The following is a 26,755-nucleotide window of genomic DNA, read 5'->3' on the forward strand; positions in this document are numbered from 1 at the left end:
CCTAACACAGTGTTTTGTGCACAGTCGATGCTAAGGGAGTATTTGTGCACTGCAGTTTCTGGTCCCACTAGGGAAAGGGCAGACACTGCTGAGCTCCAGTCGCGCATTTCCAGGCATCTGGGGCAGCCCAATATTAATAATAGTAACTACTATTCACCAAGCACTTCCTTTGTGCCTTGCCTGGTGTTGAGTCCTCTGCATTTGCCCTCCCATTTAATTCTCAGTCGCCCAAGTTACAGCTAGTGCTTTTTATTGAGGTGAAATTCCCATCACATAAAGCTAACCATTTTAAAATGAACGAGTCAGTAGCATTTAGTACATTCAGTGTTGCGCCACCACCGCTCTCCAGTTCCAGAACATGTTTATGACCTCCGAGGCATAAACCTTTAGGCATAGGCCTAAAACCATAGACCTTTAACCATTAAGCAGTCCCCCCCTTCCCATTCTGACCTGCTACCTGCCCCTCCCAATCCGTTTTCTGTCTCCATGGATTCACCTCTTCTGGATATGTCTTAACAATAGAAACTCACAATATGTGGTCTTTTACATAGACCTTTATGGCTTCCTTATTCTTTAAGGCTTCTTTTTCCTTTTCCTTTGACACATGACAAAACTGAGGCTCAGAGAGTTTGGGGAACCTGTTCAATGTCCTTCAGCTAGGAAGGGGAAGAGCTGGGTGTTGGAGCCCCCACAGCTAGCCATTTGCTATACCCACACCCCAATCTGAGCTGGTTTCCCAACTTACCTCTTAGGATTCTTTGAGTTAAAGGCAAACTAGAGCAAAGGGTCCAATGCTAAGTTTTATTTTTTAAAAATGTTTATTTATTTTTGAGAGAGACAGACAGAGACAGAGCATGAGTGGGGGAGGGGCAGAGAGAGACACACACACAGAATCGGAAGCAGGGTCCAGGCCCCCAGCTGTCAGCACAGAGCTCGACACAGGGCTCAAACTCATGAGTGGTGGGATCATGACCTAAGCAGAAGTTGGACACTTAACCAACTGAGCCACCCAGGTGCCCCTTAATTTTTTTAAATTGTGGTAGAATATACACAAAATTTACTTTTTTTTTTTTTTTTTTTGCCATTTTACGTGTACAATTCAGTGGCATTAATATATTCACAATGTCACACAACCGTTACCACTACTATTTCCAAAATTTTTTCAATACCCCCAACAGAAGCTCTGTACCCACTAAGGAATAACTCCAGCTCCCAGTACCCTCTATATGGCATTCTGTCCCTATTATATTCTACGTATCTCATATAAGTGGAACCACACAGTATTTGTCCTTTGTGTCTGGCTTCTTTAATTTAGCATAATGTCTTTTTTTATTTAAAAAAAATTTTAATGTTTATTTTTAAGAGGGAGACAGACAGAGCATGAGCAGGGGAGGGGCAGAGAGAGAGAGGGAGACACATCCGAAGCAGGCTGCAGGCTCTGAGCTGTCAGCACAGACCCCAACTCGGGGCTCCAACTCATGCTTTCGTGAGATCATGACCTGAGCCAAAGTCGGATGCTTAACCAACTGAGCCACCCAGTTGCCCCCATAATGTCTTTTTAAAAAAGATTTTAGTTTTAAGTAATCTCTATACCCAATGTGGGGCCCGAACCTACAGCCCCAAGATCAAGAGTCACATGCTTCATTGAGCCAGCCAGGTGCCCCTCATTTAGCATGTTTTTTTTTTTTTTTTCCCCAAAGAGAATTTCCTCCTTTGTTGTTGTTTTTTTTTTAAGTTTTATTTATTTTGAGAGAGACGGAGAGAGAGAGAGCATGCAGGGGAGGGACAGAGACAGCGGGAGAGAGAGAATCCCAAGCAGGCTCTTCATGGGTAGTGCAGAGCCTGAGGTGGGGCTCAAACCCACGAACCTTGAGATCATGACCTGAGCCAGAGTCAGACGCTTAACCTACTGAGCCACCCAGGTGACCCTCCTGCCCCCGCCCTTTTAATGGCCACCCTAATGGGTGTGAAGTGGTATCTCATGGTCAACACGAAGCTTTGAGGCTGGTCAAGAAGTTGTACATGGAAGCTGGGCCAAGTGGACAGTGTAGACTTTCAGAAGAAATGCAGAAGAGAAAACAGGGTATCATTGGGGTACCTGGACCTGAATGTACACAGAGATGCAAGACATTCACAAACCCAGCACCGTTTTCAAATAATTTATTAGGAATTTAAAACTGAAAATAAAACCTGGAAAAAGAAGTTACAGATGTGGAGAGAAGAGACACCGGAGGGTGGTAACTTGCTGGCTTCAAAACACCATGTAACATCTTTTTTAAAAATTCCCCAAACAAATCAGAAAACGGAATTCCAGGGCCCTGAGCCCATAGGTGGGCCCAGTGGGGTGGGATGGGGTCACAAGAAGGGGAGGAGAAGGAAGCTGAGTCTCTCATGACTCAGCTCAAACGTGTAGAAAATTAAAAATAAAAACCAATAAAATGCAGCTTCTCTTTTATTAGGAAACATTAAAAAAAAAAAAAAAAAAACAACCACGAACAGCCGCGCATCTCAGTAACAAAGATTATTGCTTTGTGTTCTCAGGGCTAATAGGTTAAGCACCTCACACAGACAATTAACTCTCCAAAGGGGTTTTTAGGGATGGGAACTGTGATGGGGAAGAGAGCTTAGGTCCCCAGCCTCAGACCTGGGGTGAGGGACATAGAGGGGGGGCCAACAACAGGTAAGTGGGCCTCAGCCCTGCCATGCCAGCCAGGTCACTCACTGTTCATGAAGTCAGACCCTGAGCCTCTTTTTCCTTTGAAGGGGGCTTGGGGGCTCGGGGATGCCAAGGGGCTCTGGCCATGGGACCATCCTGGTGGGAAACTTCAGTGAGAGAATGTGGGGGTTCCCTGAGAAGCCCTTTGCTTTCCCCTGGGGTCCGCCCCTTCCCAAAGTACCCCCTTGATGCCCGCTCATGGGGGGCTCAGAGCAGAAACCATGAAGGCCTGACCTAGGCAGGGAGCAGGGGAGACCTTTGGAGAGTTAATTCCTTTCCAGCAGTGGTTCCGGGCGAGCCCTTCTCTTTCCTCACCCCTTGCCCCCATGCTGGGTTTTTGGGGTGAGCAGGCCCAAGGCCTTGACCCCTAGGGCCTGAGTGAGTGGGCTTGCCTTGGCCACAGTTGAGGCCTGCAAGCTTACAGTAACGGTGTCTGAGGAGGAGACAGAAACACAGGGGGAGACCTTTGCCGGGTGGGGTGAGGCGATGCCCTCACCCCCAAGGGGTCTTAGAGAGGGGAAGGGGCTTCACCTCACAGTATTTACATATGATACAGGACGGGATGGTTCCAGGGGCTTGGCCTGGCCTACACAACCCTGTCCTCCTTTCCAGGGCTGGAGGGAGGTGGCCAGGAGCCCACACCCACATAGACATTTTGTTCTCAGCTGGTGGGGGGCACCTGGCCCCTGGCCCCCTACGGCCTGGGGCTTCACATTCACAAACCTAGAAATAGTTTAAAAAACGGTTTCTTTAAAAAAAAAAAAAAGGAAAGAGAAAAGGAGGGGAAATCAGAATAAAAAACAAGCGTAGGGCTTGCGGCCTGTAGCAGACCCCCTCCGCCCTCACTCTAGCTATGCACAAATACAAAAGCCTTCTGGGGGGGAGGGTCCTATGGGGGCGCGGCAGGGAGGGAGAGGCGCAGACCTGAGAGGGGAGAACCAGAGGGGTGGGGGTGGGGCAACCGGCTAATCCAAAATAAATAAAAGCGGGCAGGAGAGGAGCAGGTGGGGAGGGAAGCCAAGGGCGGAAGAGAGGGAGGTTAGTAGGGGAGCCAGACGCTGTCCGGGGCAGCAGGGCAGGGGCCGGGCCCAGGGAGTTGGGGGCAGGCAGTAGCGGTCCGAGTCGCTGCGGGGGAGGGGGCGGCGGCTGCGGCTGAGGTGTCCCCGCCCCCTCGCTGGCTCACTGTGGTCCTCAGTCAGCTGCAGGCTGGGGCGCTGGAACACAGCAGGAGGTTACGGTTACTGGGACCCTGTGGCAACCTGCCACCTCCCCACCCCATCCTCTCTTTGGGGGTCACCAGAACACAGGTAGGCTCTCCTAGAAGAGCTTTGCTCACACACTTCGCAGGCTCTGTTCCCAGTTCGTAATGCTCTTTCCCTAGATTTTCAATGACTGGATTTATTCTATTGCCAACTTCTCAGAGGCACCTTCTCTGAATCTCTAATTTGAAGGAACCCCTTCTCACATCATTTGGAAGTATCTCATTTGTTCGCTTGATTTTTGTCTGTAGAATGAGAGCAGGAACTCATCTGTCTCATACACCCTTCTTTCCTGAAACAGGGCTCAATAACTAGTTGTTTGAATGAATGCACGAAGGAAGGAAGGAAGGAAGGAAGGAAGGAAGGAAGGAAGGAAAGGTCCCAGGTTCACACAGTACCCTCATATGACTGTGTGTACAGAGTTATCTCTCTCACACTCCCTGGATGTGCATATCTGCTGACAGTATCCTGTTTTAATGGCTGTGTAATATTCCATTGTATGCAAATGCTCTAATTTATTTAAACACTCTCCTTTTGATGGGCATATCAGTTCTTTGAAGTTAAAAAATTTTTTGTTTAATCTCTACACCCACGTGGGGCTTGAACTCATGATCCGAGATCAAGAGTCACATGCTCTTCTGAGATAGCCAGGCGCCCCAGTCCCTTGCAGTTTTTCAAATAAATGCCTAGAAGTGGAATTGTTGGGTCAAGGACATGAATGTTTAAAATCTAGATAAATAGTGCCAGTCCGCCCTTTGGAAACCCTGAGTCAATTTACACGTTGCTTCCCCTACACCCTCATCAATGTTGGGCATTAGCAATCTTAAAAACTCTTTGCCTGATAGGTAGTATGTGTTGCCTTGTGTTTTTCATTTACATTTTTTAGGTAGCGGGTGGAGCAGCTTTTCTGCTGCTGGAAGTTCCGTCTCCTCCCCGGACTGTGGGCTCCATGAAGGCAGGGACAAGGTCTGTGGCCCAGATTGGGCTGCCCATATCAGCCTGCCCAGGGCCACCCCCACCCGACCCCTGCCCACCTCCTCACCTCCTGCCACCTGTCTCCTGCTTCAGTGGTACCCATTGGTGAAAGCTGTGGCAATCAAAGGGCCCTGGGAAGAAAAAAAATTTGATTCCTGGATTCTTAGGGAAGCAGAGAAGGTCCTGGGGCTCCTCTCTTCCCACCAAGGGTGAAGCATGGACCCTTCTGTAGCCCTGCCCATATCATCTCCACCGCAGGTAGGGCCTGGAATCTGTATATTACCAGTACCCTGGTTAAAATTAGGACATTCCTGAGCTAGAATCTGGGTGGGCAGAGATGGTGAGTCTGCGTGATGTCCCCAGAGCCTCATGCCCGGCACACTGAATGATGACCCCCCCCCCAACTGTTCTCCCTAGGTGACACTCTTTTTCCATCCATCATCCCTTGGCTCCCTTCTGCCCGTGCAGAAAGACAACGCCTCTCCCTCCTCCAACTTCTGAGTCTTCCAGGACCAGCCACTCACCCCAAGACTGTGGCCGAAGCCGGTGCTGGGGGCGGGGCTGGCAGCGCTGATGTAACTGCTGACCCCCGAGTCCTGGTTGGCTGCCCCATAGAGCTCGGCCATGGGGCCAGGGCTTGTGGTCCCCAGGAAGCCCCCCGTGCGGCTGGGAGTTGAACCTGGAGGGGGAGCCATCGTCCAGGGGTGAGAGCCTGGCAACCCAGAAAGAAGACGGTGATAGCCGCGGCACCCACTGTTGCCCCACAACACCCCCTCAAACCTGTTCCACCCACCCTGACTTCACCCTTCCCTCTCCCTCAACCCTACATCCCAGCAGGGCCTGTGGGTCCACTTCCTGGAGGTCTCTCCAAGTCCATCCACTCCCACCATCTTGTCTGACCATTTAGCAGCCTCCTCACTGACCTCCAGGCCTCCCCTCTTGGGCCCCATCAGACTTCTCCCCATGCTGCAGCCGAGTGCATTTTCTAAAAGCGACATCACTCCACTACTTAAATGATCCGTGTCTCCCCAGGACCTGGTTTCTCCTACCTTCTTCTCTCCACTCCCCATTCCTGTGCTCCCCCTAATGCTAACTGACCTCCCTGGGGGACACTTTTCTTCCTCTTGCCTTCAAATTAGAAGTTAAGAGCCCCTTCCTCCTGGAAGCCTTCCTGAGAGGCTCCAGCTGTGAGCTCTCCTAGGCCCTGACTTCCCCCAGCAGAGCAGAATCATCCTTCAGAATTTACTGCCTTTGTAATAAAACCTGATGCCCCCACCAGCCTGTAAGCTGAGGACAAGGGGTCCCCTTCCTGGCTGGCTCACCAGGAATGTGCTCAGTGAATGTTTGTGGAGCAAATGAATAAGTCCCTCTGCAAAAGGGTGTCAGTGGCTACCTCCCCTTCCCTCTAGACTTCTCTGCCCACCCCTCGTCAGCTTCCTGCATCCCAGAAGGCCTTACCTGTCCCTCGAACCACAGCTGCTGCCGCCGCCGCTGCTGCCATTGGTCCGTAAGCAGTGAGAGGAATGGCTAAAAGGGAAGGTATGGGCACTTCAGTGTGGTGGCTGAAAGCACGGAGGTGGATAACGGAGGCCCCCTCTGGGCCGTCTCTCCAGCCTTACCCCACCTCAGAGGGTCGGTGCAGCGCCAGTGCCGAGGCAGAAAGAACTCCTTTGGGCCACCAATTATGCCCTGACCCACGGAATGGATGGAGAAAGGTAGGAGAGCGGATGGCCTCCTAGTAATGGATGGAACCTCGGTTTCCCCCCTGGACTCAAGGGACACATATGAACCACATAAAACTACTAGAGGGTGGGGGCAGGGCACCCCCCCCCCCCCAGCTGCTCTGAGCGATGCCCCCTTCTCCAGAGAGTGCCCTTGGCCGCCGAATGGGGCCACCTAGCTCAGAGGTCCCCGGGAGGTTACAACCCTCATCCCAACCTCAGCCGACTGCAGCCAGTGACTGACTGACATGGGGTGCAAGAAGCCAGGCCTACTGCCTCAAGGTGGGACCTTATCTGAGGTGCGGTGAGTGCCCCAGAGCTGCCTGTGGAATTAGGCTGAAGCCAGATTCCAGTCAAGGCCACAATTTGGCTTCAACCCTTCTGCTGCCTGTCCTGTTTCCCTCACTGTCCCTCTCATGAGAGCACGCCCTCAGTAGCTTGTGTGCACCCCAATTCCCTGCCTCAGGGTTCCCCTGACCGCCACCCAGCCAGAAGTGACCACTACCTCCCCCCAATTCCTCTAGCCCCCTTTTCTCGGATCCCCTCTTCAGACACAGAGATAATTGCTATTCCCTTGTTTGCTGTCTACCTCCAGTCCGCCTCCACAGTGCCTTATACACAGTAGTGTTTAATAAATGTCTGCCTAAGGAGTAAAAGGAACCTTTTTTTTTTAAATTATTTTTTTTAAGATAAAAAAAAAAAAAATCTCTACATCCAGGGGATCAAACTCACAACCCCAAGGTCAAGAGTTGCATGCTCTATGGACTGAGCCAGCCATGCGCCCCTAAAAGGGGCCTCCCTCTTCTTTTTTGGCGGGGGGGGGGGAGGGTGGAACCTCTTTTTATTTTATTTTATTTTATTTTTATTTATTTTTTTTTTTTTCGGAACCTCTTTTTAAATAAGCCATTGGCTTGAACCTGGTGCTCCCTTGGCTTGGGGTGGTGGGCGCCCCCTACTGCTTGGCTCTGCCACTGCAGCCCCTCAGGCTACAACCCCACCCAGAGCCAGGATCTTCTGAGCTGGTTTGCCCTCTGGAATACTTGTCTCCCATCCCAAGATGCACCTTCTGGGGGCTGTTTTGGTGACCTTGACCCTGAACTGGAACTGGACCTGGGGCTAGGGACCTGGAAATGGCTCCTGAAAATTCCTGGCAAGGCCTTTGGTCTGGGGGCTTAAAGTCTGGGACCGCAGTGTTCCCACACTGTGAAGGCACCTTGCCTAAGAGCCATATACAGTTGGCTCCTCGTCCAGACATCACCTTCCTTGACCATCCTCGCAAAGGCAGCCCCCTGCCCCTGGCCCCAAGGCCTTAGAACATCTCCCTGTTTTATTTTCCTCATGGAACTTCTCACCCTCCACAAGTATTTTATTCGTTTGGTTGTCTACTTGTTTATTGCTGTCTTTCTCCAGCTCCAGGAGGGCAGGGGCCTTGTCTGTCTCATTCACTGTGGTATCCCCACTGCCTGGAACAGCATCTGACATGATAAATCTCTACTGAATGCGTGAAGGAAAATACCCATGTCTCCTGAAGGCAAGAGAAAAGTTCAGACCCCACACCTCCAGGGGAAACCCCTTCCCCTGCACCAAGCTATCTGCGGAGGGGACATTTCTTTCTCACTTCTTTAAGGGCAGGGGCTGGGCTCTGAGGTCTGGTTCCTGGTCTGTTGAGGCATTTCCACAAAGCAAAGTCAGCGTGGCCAACCGGAGCAAGAGCTTCACGACTGTAAAGGATTACTCATTTATATAAGTATTTGTTTTCCTCTCTAGGCTGCAAGTCCTGTGAGAGCAGGGCCTGGCTCTGTCCTGCCCCTGCTGTGCCCCCAGGGCCTGGCGGAGTGTCCCACACTGTAGGTCCTCAACACAAAGCTCTTAGATGAGTAGAAAGGAACCCCCGCTTCCAACCCCCCATCGCGGGTCGAACCCAACTCTGCTCAGGGAAGGGCCACTACCACCCCCACCTATAGGACGCTTTACTCCCTCCCCTTTCCTCACCCCCTGTTTTTCCCCTCCCCCCACTTTGAGGGACCCCTGAGCACCCCTTGGAAGGAAGGTCTCATCTAAAGCAGCATCCATGCTCACGTCCTCCACACACGGCCAGGTTGGGGGGGAGAGTCTAGGGTGGGGTGGGGAAAGAAGCAGGTTGAACAGAGAAACCCCTTGCAGCCCACCTCATTTGCACATACCCCTCCCCTCCCTTTGGACTCGGCCCCCCTGCTCCAGAGCAGAGCTGACTGGCCCAAGCGCAAGCTGCAGCTGGAGAAACGGCTCTTGATGGCCAAGCACCTTCATCCACTTGCTCAGAAGTTGCAAATGGGCAGCCCCGGGGGCTGTATTTGGCCCTCGAATAGGTTTCATTTGGCCTGCAGTGGTTTAACAATTTGGAATTTGTTGCCAACATTTGAAAATGATGGGAAAATCCATTCCAAAGCAAAAGCTGGGTTTCTGGCTTCTCTTGGAAACTGAGATCTGAAAGTACTAGGTGTGCATCCCGTCCTGGCAAGGGTCGGCTGGCAAGGAGTGGAGGCATGTGCACAAGTCTGTCAAAGTCCCCACCCGGCCCACTCTGCTCTGAGCTTGAGACCCTGGCTTCTTCACGGCTGGATCCCAGAGTCTACTTGGTGCCTGGCACACGGGAGGTGCTAGATAAATATTTGCCAAATGGATGAATGAGTGATTTTGCCTCCATCTGCTGGGCTTGGCCCTATGCCCCACCCTTAAGGGCCAAGTAGCTACACAGACTGGCCAGGGCCTGGGCAGAGTCTGCTGTATCCCCACAGTCAGAGGGCTGGTGGGCAGGAGAAGAGGGTCCCACTAGCTTTCCCCGGGGAAAATCCCTGGGTCCTTCTCTTTCTCCCCATGAGGCCTGTGAGGTGTACGAAATCCGAGCGACTGACCTGTAAGCTCGGGGAGGACTGGGGCGCTCGGGAGAGGGGTCCGCTCTACACGGAATTCTAAAATGAAACGTAAAACAGCTTAGGAAGATACAGGGGAGGCCCCTGGGGCATGGCCCAGGGAGGACAAATGCACCCACAGGGACACTGGGTAGGGGACAGGCCATGCACAGGACCCGAGAGCTGGGATGGGGAGAGCACGGTCCCCAGCAGGCAAAGGTGGAGAAGACACAGAGGAGAGACAGAGAGAGAGAGTAGGCAGAGTTGCCCCCTACACCCTGGCCACGGGGCAATGCCGGAGCTTCCGTTCTGGTGTTTCGTAAAAGATTTGACATTGCACCAAAACACCTTCCAGAATCCTCCTCTTTTACTGTTGTTGTTGTTGTTTGTTTCTGTTTCTGTTTTTGTTTTTAGGGGGAGGAGTGCTGGGGAGGCAGCACTGATATAAAAAACAATGACCCTAGAGCAGGTCAGGCTCAGGTTGGGTTCCCAGCTCCACCACTTTCTAGGTGGGTCTTCTTAGCAAGTCACTTTTGCTCTCTGAGACCGTTTCCTCAACTGTAAAAGGAGGATGATCACCCTTCCCCAACGAGAGTGTTGTCAGGCTTAGACAACATAATGTACAGAAAGGACTCTAAGCTAGACAGCCTGAAAGGCAAAGAATGCAAGTGCTTAGGGACCCTCTAAAAAAAATAAGGCCAGGAAAAAAAAAAAAAAAAGCTTGCAAAAATTTGATATCTGATATTTCAAAGAAAACAACGTTGAAGAGTTATCATGGCAAAATTCAGAACTTTGTTGGGCTTCCTGCCACTTATTCTAAGGTCTAGTGTTATTTTTATTTTGAATTACAAATGAGGGTGGTGATCGTCAGGCTTTTAAATTGTTTTTCAGCATTCAGGGTCGCAAAAGGTCTTGCTGGCCTTGAAGGAGCTCAGCGTAGCACGTGGTCATTATAGGCATGTCCATAAAGATACAGCCGGCGTTGGCCCTCAGGGAGGCCTCCACCATGAGTCTGATGCCTTCTCTGGTGGAAGTGGCAACTCAGGACGGGGTGAGGAGGAGAGAAAGGCAAGAGGCAGGCAGAGATGAGCCTGGGAGAGAATCGTGCCATGCAAGACCACGTGGGGTGGGGGTGGGGGAGCCCCCAGCTTCTGGGGAAGGGGTGAGGAGGGGATGGGTGGGGAGAGGTGCTCCTTCCTCAGACATGCCCTTCCTTCCAAGCCTCCAGCAGGCAGACCACCCCCACCCCCAGCCATGCACCCCCAGACACCGCCCTGAGGAGTCAGACTGCCCGGGAACCGGGGACATGCTGGCGGCAGAGAGACACCAAGAAGGACTTACCGGGGAACTGGTAGGTGTAGCCAGGGGCGAGGCCTGTATAACTCCGGCTGGCGTAGGTTGTGGCTTGGAAACCAGGGTAACCTGATAGGGCAAGTGGGCTAGTGTCAGATGCCTCACGTACTGCTCAGACCCTGCTCAGAGGAGAAGGATCTGAGCCATCCACTTCCTTCCCCACCTTGTATCACAAGTAACAGTCAGTCACATTTACCAAACACAAGTGTGCTTACCATTGCATACCATATCCTCTCCTTAAGCCTCACAGGAATCCTAAGAGGCTGGTATTATTAGGAGACCCATTTTACAAACAGGGAAACTGAGGCTCAGAGAGGTGACACATTGGCTAAGAATAATCCAAATCCGTACCAAGATGCTTTGTGCTCTGGCTCCTGCCTTCTTCCTCTCCTCATCTACAATCTTCTCCAGTCACATTTGCCTCTCTACTCTTTCTCAAATCTACCAAGCTCCTTCCCACCTCAGGGCCTTTGCACATACTCTTTCCTCTGCCTGGAGCACACACGCTTCTCCCAGGTCTTCCCATGACTGTGTCCTTGTCATTGTGCAAGTCTCAGCTCATATGTCACCTCCTTGGAGAGGTCATTCCACAAGAGTCCTCCCTCCCATCAGTTGCAATATTTATCTATTTTCTGATAGCACCAATGATCATTATCTGAACTCATCCCCAGGGTTTTCTAAGAGCTGATTTTCTGTCTTCCCCCATCTTTTTTATTTCTGTAGTATCTCCAGGACAAGTTCCTGGTGCCTGCTACTTGTATGCATCTAATAAATATGTGCAGCTTTACAAGAAAAATCATATAGCGAGTAACAGCGAGTGATAAGAGTGAATAACAATAGTGTAACTGGGATTCACATTCAGAGCTAACTGGTTCCAAGTCTCTTAACCACCAGTGTCACTTTTTTTTGTTGTTATTTTTTAAAGGAGGTGAAACCAGCTAATGAATTACCTTGAAAAGAAAACAGTTTCAGTGTTCCAGACCAAAGGAGGTTAAAGAGATGGGACAACTAAATGCAATAGCTGATTCTAGCCTGGATCTTATTTGAGAGAGCAAAACTATGTTATAAAGAACATTATTAGGTCAACAGATAAAACTGGAAAATGGATTAAAACACTGTATCAACGTAAATGTATGAGCTGGATATAATGTGGCTTCATGAAAAAAAAAAATACCCCTAGTTTTAGAAAATACACACTGAAAGGGGCACCTGGGTGGCTCAGTTGGTTAGGCATCCGACTTCGGCTCAGGTCATGATCTCACGGTTCGTGAGTTCAAGCCCCACATCCGGCTCTGTGCTGACAGCTCAGAGCCTGGAGCCTGCTTTGGATTCTGTGTCTCCCTCTCTCTCTGCCCCTCCCCTGTTCACATTCTGTCTTACTCTCTCTCAAAAATAAATAAACATTAAAAAAAAAGAAAATACACACTGAAGTATTTAAGGGTAAAGGGCTATAGCCATAATGCATGTAACTTAATCTCAAATGATTCAGTGGAAAATCACAAGTGTGTTGTATGTGTATATGTATATATGCATGTATGTATATACACACATGCACATACACACACACACATAGACAGCAAATGATAAAGCAAATGGGGTATAAAATTAACAGGTGAATCCAGTGAAAGGCATATGGATACTCTTTGTACTATTTTATTTTTGCAAGTCTTCTGAAAGTATGAAATTACTTCCAAATAAAAAGTTAAAAGAAAACTTCAAGAGAAGACAGTGCCCCATTTGGAGGGTACTCTCCTCACCCACTCTACCTGTTGACCCTCTAGCCCATACCATGCCCCCTCCGCCGAATCCCCAGAGCACCCCTCCCCCCATACCTGGCAAAAAGACTCCTTTGTATTGTTCTTTTTCTGTGTGTCCGCATCTTGTCTCTCCAGGGAGACTGTGAGCTTCCTGGGAGGCCCAGCTCAGATTTTCCACCCTCAGTTGTAGGCCCCAAGCACTGCTGACCCCCGCTCAACTTCCCAGGCTCCTGGCAACCTGCACTTACTCCAGGGAGCCTGCCTGCCTGACCACCAGGTGGGTTAGGGTGCCTCCTTGGGCCTCCCACAGCCTCCAAGCACTATGTGGTATCATTGCCTATTGACTCCTGTCTCCCACTTGATGGGGAAGCCCAGGAGGGCAGGTCCTGCCTCTCAGAATCTGCTCAATAAATATTAGTTGAATGAACAAGGAGCAGCCACCTTCTTTTTTTGCCTTCCCAAAAGTCTTTGGGTCTTTGTAAATACTGTTTCCTCTGCCTGGAACACTTTACCCTTCCCTTCTTCCCTGACCTCCTATAACTAGCACCTACCCAACCCACAGACTCAGCTTCAATGTAACTTCCTTTCTGGCTTCTCCAAATCTTGGTCAAGTTCTCTATGACCATGCTCTCTTGGCACCCTATACTTCTCCATCCTAACCCTATTTATTTATATTCTTAGTTCGTTTTCCCTACCAGACCACAAAACTCCAAAGAAAGTCACTGTTGTATTTTCTGGCATAGTTCCCAGCATTTATAGTCATTCAATAACTACTGGAGAGATGGATGGATGAACAAATGGACAGATGGACAGAAGAATCAATTAATAAGGACCACTTTCTGGCTACCACTAGAGGGCAGCACCCCATAACCAAATCACCCCACCCTGGGTTGGCTCCAAGACTTGAGTCCTCACTCCCTCACTCCTTGGTCCTCACTCCCGCCCAATGACTCATACAGGAGGGCCGACCACAGAGGAGATGCGACACCTACGCGTCACCAACCCGCCCCCTCCCGCCCCCACCACCGGTAGCCCTGGGAGCAGTTCCGGGCAGGAAGTAACCACAGGTGCAGGCCTAGCACATACCCAGCATGCCGATGCCCAGCATGAAGGCGTCCATTCCATAGGGCATGACTCGGGACCTCCCCCGGGCTGAGCCCGTCGGCGACATCACCTCTTTTGGCTGAGCTTTCTTACATTCCACCTGCAATGAGACCTGATGGTCAGTTCCTCCTACAGACATAGGGTCGCAGACCCTCTTGTTCCCTGGCAGGCCTCCTTATCATTAACTTCATAGTTCCCACTTATGGAGTGCTCGCTAGCTGCTAGAGGTTATGTAAATGGCTTTGCACGCAGTAGTAGCTTACACCAACCCCAGAATGGAGGTAGTATTGCCACTCTCATTTGACGGTTGCGGAAACTGAGGTTCAGAGCGGGGAAGTCATCCGCCTAATGATTAGACTAACAAGTGGCAGAGTGAGGATGTTAATCCAGGTCTCTCTGACTCCACCAGCCGTGCTTTTTAACCACCATGAAACACTGGCTTCCTGTCCAGATTTTCAGAGGGTGGGAGAGCTGGCTGTGCCCCACTGACCGTGAGGCCCCTCTGCCTGCCTCCAGAACCTCCGAGCATCCCGTCTCCTCTCTGCACCTCCACCCATTCAATCCCCCCTCACCATTTTGTTGTTGATTTCATGGAAGTGGATCTCACACACTTTCTCCACGATGTCCTCACTCTCAAACGTGACAAACCCGAACCCTAGAGGGCAAAGGCAGGGACAAAACCAGGGTTTGTGGTCAAAACCCAGCCTGAGTCATATCAACACTACCATGGCTCTCACAGGCCAAATTCCTGAGAGTTAACAAAAGCCTGGGAACCTCTCAACTACCCACCCGCTGAGACAGGATTCCTAGCTCCCCAATTACAGACTCGAAAGCCAAGGCTCAGCAAAGTGAAGTGACTTGCCCGAGGTCACACAGCAAATTAGAAAACATTACAGCAGTGATGAAAATACACTCAACATGCCTTTTCTTTCTCAGGTGCTTTCCGAAGAAGGAAGAAAGAACACACACAAACACTTATTTACATTTCCACAAAAGTGTGCACAACCAAACATATGTTTGTACAGTCACACATATACATGACATAGAGGCGCACACACACACACGTATACCTCGGTACCCATCTGCCCCACAAATACTCGGCAGTGCTCACGAAGGCCCCCCTACATGTGGATAGTTATCATGACAAACCAGGCACATATAAATATTCAGACGTAGACATCCTCACACGCACAGGTACAAACGTACAACATACACACATACACCAGCACATACCTCAATCCCCAAACAGGCTAATACACCCAAAGCCCCAGAGCAACCAGAGAAACAACCCCACCTCCTCCTGGGGAGGCCCCAGGGGTTGTAATGGGATTTCTCAGAAGGCAAGGCCCTTGGGAGAAAAACAACCAGGCAATGCACACTGTGGCCCAGATGCTCACAGGTTCGGGGGGGAGGGGGGGAGGGCGGGGGGAAGGGGGAGGGTCGGGAGCTGGGCTCAGCTTGTGGGTGGGGGTGGGAGACAGGAGCAGGAGCAGACCGCCCAGGGCTGTGGAGTCGGCCTGACCCTGGGGCTGCCCAGCCTAAGCTCTGGTTACCAGGGACAAGGTAAGCCCAGCAGACACTGGCTGGGCAGACACTGGCGGGGGTGGAGGACTCAGTTTGGAAGGGGGGAGGTTGCTCCTCTGCTCCTCTCGGGTGTCTGCAATTGGGCAAGTTTCTAGCACAGGAAACGGCGGGACAAAAGCCTTCTGTAAGGCCAGGCCCGGGAGAGGATGCAGATCCTTGGGGATAGGATGTCAGGAGGCAAGATGAAAGGGCAGCTGTGACCTGCAGCCCCCTGGCTGACCACAGGCCCCCAGCCTGGCCTGGAAAGGGGGAGGGGGCCATACTCACCTCGGTGCCGGTTGGTGGTTTTGTCAAACATCAACATGGCATCGTCCACCTGAAACAGAGCCTGCCATGGTGGACCCACCAGATACCAGGGGACCTGCCACAACCCAGCAGGAGGGGCTCCCACACCCACTCCCCTCTTGCCCAGGCTAGGCTTTATCTTAAACCTGTTCCCTGTGCAGGGGACCACTTTCCATCCACACCCCCCAACTGGATGCCAAGGCACCTCCCATTCAACCACCAGATTCTCAAAGGATCGGCCTGCAAATACGAAACACCAAATACCTGCCTGACACTTTGCCCCATCAGACTCTCTACAGTCCCTGCAATGTAAGATCCTCATTTTGTAGATAAGGAAATGGGCTCAGAGAGGTGAAGTCACCTGCCCAAGGTCACACAGCAAATCCTAGACCAAGCCTGGAAGAAGGAGGCACGGAGTGGGTGCTAAAGAAGGAAACATGGGAGCAAGATAAAAACGGGGAAATGAAAGCCTCTTCCCTTTCTGCAAAAGGCCAGGAGGACAGCAGCCACTCCAGCCAGACTTGACTCCCCTCTCCTGGTACAGATCTTTTCCTTTAATTGAGGTTTCCTTTTGCTAGAGGCTGTAATTAAAGCAAGTAGAGTTCAGAGCCTGGGCTGCTTGCCTCCCACTGACTGGGGGAGGGGCAGGGGGCTGAGGAAAGGGGATGGTCTACATGATTCCCAGTCCCTTGCACCTCAGTCTCCTCTTCTTGTTGCTCCCTCAAGGCAATCCCTTGGATACATGGATAGCCAAAGGCCTGAGCTTCCCTCCCACAGTCCCATCTCCCTCCCTTTGCCTACATCTGGTGCTTCCCCCCTGTCCTCTTAATTCTTCAGCCAATGTCAGCCACCTCATGGGGTTAAGCTAAGGTCTGATTTGTCCTTGGTGGAAATCAAGGGCTGCTTCTGATACCCTCCCCCCACCCACACACACAGCCCACTTCAGCTGCTGACCTTCCCCCAAATGATCACCCACCCGAGGGATGAAGGAAAACTTCCTGAAGCCATGGGGTACAGTCTCTCCCCGACTCTCCATGGCTCTCTTTCCAGCCTGTCATCTTCCTTGCTTAAGTGGCAAGGGCAGCCCCTGAACAGGGTGGTCCTCTAGCTCTCCTTAGGCGCCAAGCCACACCAGGCCTCCGAAGTCCCTCTGGGAGAACCAGGACCCCACTAAGCCAGGAGGCTCCTGGGCCCCTGGAGAATCTCAAAGGGAAATGACACCTCCCTCTCAAAAAGCTTTCTGCTCCAGGGGCCTGCAGCGGAGTGCCATTCTCACTCCCACCCTTATGGATGCACGCTGAGTCCCAATCCCAAACCAGCCTCACTGTCCAAACTGCGCAGACACTTTGGGCTCAGCACATCTTCCCCACCCCCTTGCTTAAACAATAGAAGAGAGAAATCCAAAAAGGAGAGAGAGTTGTGATAAAAATACAGGCTTTAAGTAGGACAGGCTGGAATGGAACCCAAGATCCTACATTTGCTGGTTGGGGAACCTTGGGCTGGTGGCTTTATGTCTCCATATTCAGGTTACCTCATCTGTAAAGTGGGCATAACGGTGTTTATCAATTGTATGGAGGAGTTAAATGACAGCACTGTAACACTAACTCACAGTACCTGGTTGCAGTAAATGCTTAATAAATAACAGCTATTATTACCTTTATTATGGAGGGGCTTGCCTACAGTCACATAGGGGAGAAGCAAAGCAAGAGAGCAAGCAGCCCAACACCCCTTGCTTTGAAAGTACCATGAGGACAGTATGTGTCAGTTATGGTGATGATCATCCTATGGAGCACCCTGACTTGTGCTCAGTAATTATTTTTTGAATTAATGAATGAGTAAAAGCCACACCCTCTTCCCTAATCCCACAGCTTTGAGTTCCTGCCTGACCCACAAACTGATTTAGCCCAAATCCACTGCCCTTCTCGCCTTCCTCCACCCAACTTCCAACTCCACCACTCCTGGCCCCCTAGAGCCTTCAACTCGGGCCTTGGCTGGACAGACCCCTAGTGGGGCAGTGGGGTTGAGGCCAGGGCAAGGAGCAAGGAAAGTGGCTGGGGGTCCAGGGACCCCCACTGGTGTCCCCTCCTGGGGCCAGCTGAGGGGAGGGAGGCTCCCAGCCCAGTGTCCTTAATAGGCTTTGGTCTCCATGGGAACCCGGGGGCAGGGGGGCTCCGGCAGGGGGAGGGGAGGCGGCCGAGGCCTGCTGACCAGTGGGAGCCGCCAAGTTCGGCGGCCGCTAAGCCTGAGTGGCAGCCATGGCGGCTGACCATTGTTCCCCCCTCGGCGGCGGCCCCTCGATCCGGGCGGGGGGCCCCCCGCCGCGGGGCCCTTGGCATTCCCGGCTGTCCCCCTCGCTCCCTGGCAGCCTATTCTCCGGCTCCCCCTGGCCTCCCCGGGCCGGTTTCACATGCCAACGCCGATTTAGGCCCGAACAAAAGACGCGGCCGCTGACGGCTTCTCCTGGGGCCCGGTTGCCATGGCAACGCCGGCCCCGGGGGCAGGCGGCCTCCAATCACAGCTGCTGGATCAGATTAGTGCGAGCTCTAATGCTCGGCGCTCAGACACAAAGACACCCCGCCGGAGCCGAGCGGGCCTGCTGCTTCCCAGGAGCGCCCTTCCCTCTGGGGCCCAGGCCGCCGACCTGCCCTCAGTCCTGTACCCCGGTCCCCACGGAGGCGCCTGAGCCTAGGCCTGTGGCCCCCACGCCTTGCAGCATCCGCTGGCCAGGGGGCTTCCCACCCTCTCCCCTTCTCCCCTGGAGACCGGGCCCTGGAAACCCACCCAGTTCCTAGCTTACATCCCATTTCCAAGGGGCGGTTCTCCTCTGCCCTTTGCCTAACAGGCAACTGAAAAATGCCTTGATGGCAAGGTAGAGACACAGCCCGTAGCCCGTCTCATGTAAGAGAAGACCAGGGACCCTGACACTAAGCACAGCAGCCCCCCTTCACCCCTAGACTTAAAACTTGGCCCCCTCTTGGTCATATCCCCATGGGACCTTGATGTTCACATTACTCACCTTTCTGGGGACACCCTATTGTCTGATGATGCCACATCTCCTTCGTAAACTAAACGATCCAGAAATTTAAGCTCAATGCACCTCAGAGCTGAGAGCCAATCTGCTGGGCCTGATCAGAAATTTAGGGTGCTCTCCTCAGTCTCCCTCCAAATAGCTAGGGGATCAGCACCTCCCCCAGCTCCCACCTGTGCAAGCAGGGTGCTGAGTGCAATTGGGAGTCGTATTTATTGCCTCCTTATCATCCTTACCAGGAAGGAGTGGGGGAAGGTGCAACCGCCCGTGGCCTGGACAGGTGCAAACTCCCAGGAGGCCAAGGGGTGACTGGATTGAACTGGCTAGGGGAGAGCAGCCTCCCTTGGGAGAATGAAGATAAGCAAGAGAAAAACACAGGGGAAGGGCAACCACAGAGACAGCTACTATGTGGCTTCTCTCCCTGGGGATGCATCCAGAGGCTGAGGCCCACAGATAGGACAGAAGCCTGGACTGTGGGTTGGCCTGGGCTCACCCACAAAAAGGACCTGGCCGCCTTTTCACCTTTTGCAGGGACTGGAATGACCTGGCTGGACTCTGCTTGATACTGACCAATTCTACAGGGCTTCCACAGCCCCCGAAAGCACCCCCAGCAGGCACCCCCAGTTTTGACCCACCTTCCCAAACTGCTCAAAATACTGCTTCACATCTTCCACCGTGGTGTTCACTGATAGCCCCCCCACAAAGATCTTCTTCGTTCGAGTCACCATCTGTTAGGGGGAGGGAATGAGAAAGTGGGCATCTGAGTCCTGTGGCCTACTGCCACCAGCAGGGGCTCGAGCCCTCCTGCCAGGGCGCCAGCTGACAAGCTCTCTGTGGCCCTAGCGACTCGGAAGCCCCCGCCCAACGAGCTCCCCCTTGGACCCCTGCCTCTAGGCCTGTCATGGGCAGCTGTGCACCCCACATCCTGGCTGACTTGAGTGTGCCTCCCTCCCTGGAGTCTGTGTAGGGGAAAATGCCTTGTGTAAGAACCAAGGGGACGGGTTAGTGACCCAGACCCACAGTGTAACTCAGAGACCCCACCAGCACCCCTGGGAGAGACTGAGGCCCATCACAGGGTTCCCCTGAACTCAATGCCGACATTTTCCTCATCAACCTCCTCCCAACCCAACCTCCGGCAGCCCTGTGGCCCCAACCCTGTTTTAGGAAGAACACATGGTCCTAATTACCCCAGGAGCGCATGGCTAATCCACAGCAATTCCCAGCCCCATCCTAACACTAAAGCACCTTCTGTCACCAAACTGCTTAATGGAATTAACCCAATTCCGACCATGTGCTCCCTGGTGCGGCTTCCTTCGAATACCTGCTCCATAATTGCTTTCAGGCCCTCTGCTGGACCCTTCCAGAGATGTCCCCTTCCTGTCTCCTAAAACCTGTCCCTCTTCCTTCGCTGTGACAGGAGCTGGGCAGCATCCTGGCTCCTGCCAACCCCCTTGTAAATGGGGAAACTAAGATCTTCTGGAGAGGAACCTAGTCCTAGGATACAAGTTAAGTCAGCAGACTCAGGGGTCCTTGGCTCCCTGTACTGTAATCAGCCTTCCTTCCTGTCCCCTATATTTAGCCATTTAAAAATTAAGATCTGGCTAGTTGTCTTGGGACCTGGAATAAAATCTTGGGCCCTTACCCTGCACCAAAAGTTTTGAATGCTATATTGCTCAACTGCTCAGAATTCTGTTTTCCATACACCCAAAAGAACTCGCCACAGCACTATGTAAAGAAAGCACGGGGCGGGCAGCCACTCACCCAAGTTGAAAGACAACAGGTAACCAACCTCATGGTCCCTTCCCCCTCTGCAAGCTGAACACACCGAACCCCCAGAGATAGAAAGGTGATGGGGAGGGGGGGTCAGAGATAGCTCCCTGGCCTGACTCTAGCTAAGCCTCAGGGGGTGTTTGTCCTAGGTTTGACCTCCCCAGGGGCATTGGGTTTAGAGGCTGTGATCTATGAGGTCAGAATTTGACTCAGGGTCCACAGTGTACTGGCTTCAAATACAGGACAATGAATCCCCTGAGGAGTTCCTCCTTCTCCCAACACATGCAGCCCACTCCCAGTCCACCCCTGAGCACAGATGGAAAGATGCAGGATGTCTTCAATCCACAGAGTGAAGGACATTAAGAATCCTCCCTCCTCTCATCCTAGTCTATTCCCATAACACTCCAAATGAAGGTTCCAGAAGCATCTCCCATAGGAGAGAATGCTGGGAAAATCACTGCCCGTAGTAACACAGCTCCTCCCAGACATGGACATACCTACCTTAGGCTGTGCTCGCCGAGGAAAGGCCACCTTGGGATCAATCTGAAAGAGAAGGGAGAGGTAAAGGGGCTTGGTTATCACAGTTTAGATGGGTGACCACACAGCCTTCAGCCCTGTGGACTTCTCTCATCCCAGGACACAGAGATGACACAGGACAGAAATCACCACAGCCTCTGGCAGAAAAGTGTAGTCATTAAGCACTTAGGCCCCAGTGCCAGGCTCCTGGGTTCAAATCCCACTTACACTGTTTCCCAGCTGTGAGACGTTGGGCAAGTTACTTAACCTCTCTGAGCCTCAGGGCCAAGCTCACCTGCAAAATGGACAAATAGTAACACCCACCTCAAAGGGGTCGTCTGCAAACTACTTGAGATCATGCTTACAAAGCACCTGGCAAGGTGTCTAGCTCACAGCAGGAACCCCAACAAAGTAAGCAAAGTCTTACTTCTTCAAGCACCAGGTATTCAAGGGCCTTCCTCACCTAACCGACTTCACACAGATGATACCAGTCTAGGTGAGGCATGTAATCCAGACTTTGGAAGCCTAGTGGATGGAAATACTCTTTGGTTCAAGAGAAGAGTTCATAAATCACCAGGAATGGACTCAGTTCTGTTTCCCCAATACTACTGACATCTAACAGCCTTCTTCGAGGCTGCAAGCAAACAGCTCCCTGATAATGCAGCCAGGCTTGGGGTGAATCAGAACGCAGGCTTTGGTGACGCACAAGGACACGGGACTTGGACTCAGTCAGAAACTTTGAGCCCCGGCCAAGCCTGTGATCTTGGTAACTTGCTCACCCCTCTGAGCCTCAGTTCCCTCATCTGCAAAGTGGGGATAATCACACCCACTTTTCCCAGGGGCAGCCATAGGGAATCAAATGAGATAACATGGGTGAAAGCTGCCCTTTGTGAACTGCCCTTCATTGCGTAAACAAAGGTGCTATTACCAGCAGGCCACCTTTGCCCTTGGCTGTGAACAACCAAAGGAGAAAAGCAAGATGCACCTGGGTGCTCCTGGGTATATACTCACACTGATAAACAGAAGCCAGGCCACAAGACATTGTGATCAAGGCAGGACCTATGGGGCCTGGTCGTTCCAGAGCTTCTGGCCACCCACATGGGTGGATACCACTCAGAAGTTCACCAGCCAATCGCAGGGAAGATCTATCTTTTCCCAAAGTTCCTTCTGTTCAAAACTCAGCCTCGTTCTAAGCAACCGGCTCTGGTTCCTCTCTGCCTGAATGGCATGAACCAGGGACCAGCCTCCTCTGGGCTTTCCAGTGGATCTGCCCACAGAGAAGGAGCCTCTAAAATCCATGCTGGGGCAATGCCGTCTCTCTCCCAAAGTTCCACTGGGCTCCAGGGAAAATCACAACTGCCCATTTCCCCTGTCTGCAGGTGTGATTTCATACCTCTGCGGACATTTTCATCCTTCTTTTTCTCCTGGAAGCAGCCTCCCCAGCCACCAGAGCACCTCAAACAGTCCCCCTGTACAGACCCTGATGGGGAGATGGTACCCAAGCCACGTCTCACAGACCCACGCACACCCGATCCCTGACACACCCCACCTCCACTCTGACTCACAGCTGGCAACATAAATAAAACCCAACAAGTAAATAAAAGGTGAAAGTCAGAACCCAAAATAGACTCCCCACAATAAACCTCCCTCCCCACCCCTCTCTCCCAGGCCAGAGAATGCCAAACACAAAGCCCTTGCCTTTTTGAGTCCCAAACCTCAGAAGGATGCCCATCACACCCTCCTTCCCCCTTCTCTCTTATCAATCTTCCATGACCCCACCCTGCCCCCAGACCCAGTCCCTAAATCTCAGCTTCCTGAGCGCTGCAGAAGCCATCAGTGCATTCTGAGGACAGGGGATGGTAGGAGAACTGGCAGCTTGATGGCAGATAATCACCAAAAACAATAGGCCACTGTCTCTCCATTCCCAGCTTGGGTCACTCAGTCTGCGCCAAGAAGATCCTTTCAGAGCCGGCAAAGTTGAGGCCTGGCCTCATTTGCTCATTACTGCAAGCAGGAGTGGGAGCCACTGGGCAGAGATAACAGGAGCTGGGGACAGGCGGTAATTTAGCAAATTCTTGGGCACAACCAGCTATTGTTGCAGGTAAACAGGAGCCAGTGACTGACCCAAGCACAGGGAGGCCCAGGGCTGGAGGACAGTGGGGGAGTGTGGAGAGAGATCACACTGTCCCGGTCCCCTGGCCTCGGGTCACCCCATCACAGAGTAACCCCTCCTCGGACTTCCTCCTTTTCCTTCTCCCCTAGAGCAGGGGCCTGGGCCAGCGCCCCCTGGAGGGCCCAAGACACTGGGGAGCAGTGGGACAGCAGTAAAATGTTTTAGGAGTTTGAATGCCAAAAAAGCAGCTTCTCCTCAAATCCAGCCCTCAGAAGGGTTGTTTCCAGGCAAGCCAGTTCCCTCCTCATAAATCCCTTCCTGGGCAAAGCAGGTTCAAGTCTTCCACACAAAGCGGGGAGCTCATAGACCAAAGGAGTGGGGGGGAGAGGGAGGGGGGATTCAGTGATGCTTTGCCATTGGTTCTGATCGGTGGTGGTGGGGAGCCAAATACTAGTTAGAGTCCAGAGAAGCCACGGGGTGGGTCACTGCAACCCTGACTCACCCAATTTGGGCTAGGGGAGGGACCTAGCCCCACCCCAAGCTGCTCTGTGAGGCATCAAGATTAGTAGGTACAGGGAGGGGCTGGGGGATGTAGCATCTCACCGCAGGCCTGGGGTTTTTCTCCTCCCTCTCCCCGCCGACTCTAGTGACAAAGTTTCAGAGCTTGGCAGCCCTTCTACTCAGAAAACTCCCTCTTTCCTTAAGGACCCCGTCCAACTGTCCCCTGGGGAGAGACCTGACCCTCTCCTCCGGCGGCCTCCCTCTCCCAAAGGACCCCCGAAGCCCTGAGGGCCACTCACTGTTTTGGAGTCGAGCTCGTGCCGCGATTGCGCCAGCACTTTATCCACCCCCGCCTGGTCCATGAAAGTGACGAAGCCGAAACCCCTGCGCGCCGTAGTGAGGGAGAGGCAGATGGTTACAAGGCAGTGAGTGGCGGTGGAGGGGGGCGAGCCGGGAGCAGGAGGAGGGGGTGAGGGGCTCACCTGGATCTCTTGGTCAGAGGGTCCCGCATCACCAGACACTCCTTCACCTCCCCGAACTGGCCGAAGTATTCGCGCAGCCCTTCTGTAACCACACACCCGCCTTCGGACCAGCTCGGGCCCCGCGCCCTTCCCCCCCCCTCCCCCGTCCTTTGCCCCCGGTGACCCCGCCACGGCCCGGCCGCCCCCGCGCCGAGCAGCCTGCGCGCTCTCCACTGCCCCCCCCCCCCCACCTCCAAGCCCTCACCCGGCTCCCGTGGAGCCTCCTGGCGCCCACGGGGGCTCCAGGAAGACGAGGGCCGAGCTGGGCTGGAGGGGGGACGGCTCCGGCCGGGTTCCCGCCGCTCCGGGAGCCGCCTCACAAAAGTTTGAGCCGCAGGTGCGAGCGGAGTTGGCGCTGCCGCCGGCGGGTCCCGGGGGCCCAGCCCACCCCCCGATGCCCCCTGAACCCCTCGTCTCCTCCCCTCCACCCGCTGGGCCGTGCGCGCACGCCGATCGCCCTGCGCTCTCGGGGTCCCCGGGCGGGGCGCGAAAGAGGGCGCGGGGGCGCCCGGGGTCAGCAGGGCGCAGGGCCGGGCTGGGGTGTCCGGTTCCGGGGCGCCGGGGGGTCCAGGGTGCCCTGCCTGGCCGGCTGGCGCTCCCGGGCTCGCTCACCCTGCGTAGTCTGCCAACTGAGTCCCCCGATGAACATCTTGCTGCGGGAGGAGGAGAGACACAAAGGGCCCGCGTGAGCGCCGGGCGCCAGGGCGCAGGGGGCGCGGGCCCGGGCCCCGGGGAGGCCCGGCCCGACCCGGATCGGCCATGTTGGCGGGGCCGGGGCGGGCGCGGGCCGGGCAGGCCGGGCCGGGCCGGGCCGGGCCGTACCAGGGGTCGTGCGGCGAGTCCGGGGAGGCGAGGCCGGGCTGGGGCGCGTCAGTCTCCATCGGGAGCCGCGGGCGGCGCGGGCAGCGGAGCGGCGGCGGCGGCGGCGGCGGCAGCGCTCGGCGCGGGGCAGATGAGGAGCGCGGCGAAGGGGGCCGGACGGACAGGCCATGCTGCCCCCTCCCCCGACCCCGCTCGGGCGGGCGGGCGGGGACGGCCGAGGGGAGGGCCCGCCGGGGGCCGACCTGCCGGCTCCTCCCCCCGCCGCCCTGCGCGCATAAAGCCCCGCGCTCGCCCGCGCGCCCGCGGAGGCGGCGGCGTCCGGACCCCGCTCCCGCCGGGCTCCCGGGTCCCCGAGGGCGCGAGAGACCCCGAATCCCGAGGCGGGCCGGGACCAGGGCGCGGCCGCACCCCCCACCCAGCCCAGCGCGGGGCCGGGCCGTGGGAACGCCCTCCCGGAATGAAGCGCTTCCCGGTGCCTTCAAGGTAGCTCGGTTCCGGATCGGGGACCCTCTAGTCCTCCCTCTCAGGTCCCCGCTATCCAGAATTTAAGAGCTCCCCAATATCCCTGGGTTGGGAGGGAGATCGCCCCAGTGCCCCCCACCCCTCGTGTTCCAGCTAGTGAGAAGCCCTCCATCCCCCCAGTGGGAACGAGAAGCTGCCCCCAAGGCCCCCAGTTTCCTCCGAGGCTGATTCAGGGCTCCCCCTCAGCGGCCCTCAGTCCACCCTCAGTGTCCCATACCCTCTATATCCAAATTAGGGACCCCTTTCAATGCCTTGCGTCCTGCGTGGGGATCCTCCATCAGCACCCCAGTGGCAACCGTATCAGTTCCCCGAATCCCTTCTCAGCCCTTGCTGTCCCCTTCGACTCCCCCACATCCTTTCTGTGCGGTCTATTGAGGAACCCCCCTGACCCAAGCCCGGGTTCTCTGTTTCCTGCCACCCGCACCCCCAGTGTGAGGAGTCTTCACTGTTTCTCTCACTCCTGGCTCACTTGTCAGCCCTACTCAGACTTCCGTCTGGATTCGGGAAAGCCGGGTCCGGACGCTCATCGGCCCTCCCCACCGAGGCTGGGGGAGAGGGTCAGTGCCTCTTAGAACCTCCCGTTTCCAGTTTAGGAGGCCGCCGGTGCAGCTGTGCACCGTCCCCTCCCAATGACCCCCTTCTTTTGCAGAGTTCTAAGCCCAACCCCATCGGATTGGAAGAACCTAAGCCGCCTACCCACTGCGTTTGGAGTTACTTCTCTCAGTCCGCCTCAGTTTGAGATTTACTCCCCATGCAGGCAACCGCCTTCACTTCTCCTTTCTCCTCCCTACGCCTCCATCTCCGGGTCTCTGAGATCCCCTCCCGCACTTTCACCTAACGCTCCTGGGAGCCACCTCACCCTCCCCGAAAACTACCTCCCTCCAGCCAGGGAACTCTAACATCCATTCCAGATCACCCGCGGAGCCAGGGGCCACCCTCCCTAACCCCACCTCACCACATCCATCTCCTCTCAATTCCCTGGCTGAGACCAGCCAAGAAAGGGTCAAAGCTGGAGGCTAAGACAGCCACTCCCCCCACATCCCCATCCCTGCTGGGGATCTCAGTGCCACACTAGCCCCTCCCTCCCAACTCACCTCCCAGTCCTGCCCCCTTCCCCACCTTAAATCCACCCCGTATAACCCAGTGACAACACTCGATGGCAAGCCCCGTGCTGCTCACCTTGATATCCATCCTTCAGTCCGCCACATTTTATTAATGTGTGCAGCAGTTCTGGGTGGCATAACCTTGACCTCTGAAAAGGTGCCCATCCCCCTCCTCTCAGTACACCTTCCCTCCCGCCCACCCCAACCACCGCGC

The 26,755-nt window shown here is 54.1% G+C and overlaps 1 protein-coding gene across 4 annotated transcripts; it reads right to left on the bottom strand.

Annotated features, from left to right (window-relative positions):
- Positions 1 to 2,144: 2,144 nt before the first annotated feature.
- On the bottom strand, positions 2,145 to 25,085 carry MSI1 (musashi RNA binding protein 1). 4 transcript variants are annotated; one of them, XM_045458176.1, is made up of 15 exons: positions 24,917 to 25,083; positions 24,707 to 24,747; positions 24,056 to 24,137; positions 23,873 to 23,957; positions 20,945 to 20,986; positions 19,309 to 19,401; positions 15,628 to 15,676; positions 14,349 to 14,431; positions 13,759 to 13,876; positions 10,904 to 10,984; positions 9,566 to 9,622; positions 6,409 to 6,477; positions 5,475 to 5,629; positions 5,018 to 5,081; positions 2,145 to 3,930 (listed from the first exon to the last, which is right to left on the bottom strand). In XM_045458176.1, the coding sequence occupies exons 1-14, from the start codon at positions 24,973 to 24,975 to the stop codon at positions 5,040 to 5,042; spliced, it is 1,056 nt and encodes a 351-aa protein (XP_045314132.1). In that variant the 5' UTR covers positions 24,976 to 25,083; the 3' UTR covers positions 2,145 to 3,930; positions 5,018 to 5,039. The 4 variants fall into 4 exon arrangements, with proteins under 4 accessions (XP_045314132.1, XP_045314131.1, XP_045314134.1 ...); XM_045458175.1 differs by having other exon boundaries at positions 5,475 to 5,662; XM_045458178.1 differs by lacking the exon at positions 9,566 to 9,622 and having other exon boundaries at positions 24,917 to 25,085.
- Between the last annotated feature and the right edge of the window lie 1,670 nt (positions 25,086 to 26,755).

This window comes from Leopardus geoffroyi, chromosome D3 (genome assembly GCF_018350155.1).
Source record: "Leopardus geoffroyi isolate Oge1 chromosome D3, O.geoffroyi_Oge1_pat1.0, whole genome shotgun sequence".
Lineage (NCBI taxonomy): Eukaryota > Metazoa > Chordata > Mammalia > Carnivora > Felidae > Leopardus > Leopardus geoffroyi.

Bases quoted from the DNA above. Each gene is read 5' to 3' on its own strand.
- MSI1 (XM_045458175.1), bottom strand. From the start codon at position 24,975: ATGGAGACTGACGCGCCCCAGCCCGGCCTCGCCTCCCCGGACTCGCCG. The intron at 20,987-23,872 runs GTGAGTGGCCCT...CTTCTCTTTCAG, and splicing joins ACGAGCTCGACTCCAAAACA to ATTGATCCCAAGGTGGCCTT. The intron at 15,677-19,308 runs GTGGGTCAAAAC...GCTCTGTTTCAG, and splicing joins ATTTTGAGCAGTTTGGGAAG to GTGGACGATGCCATGTTGAT.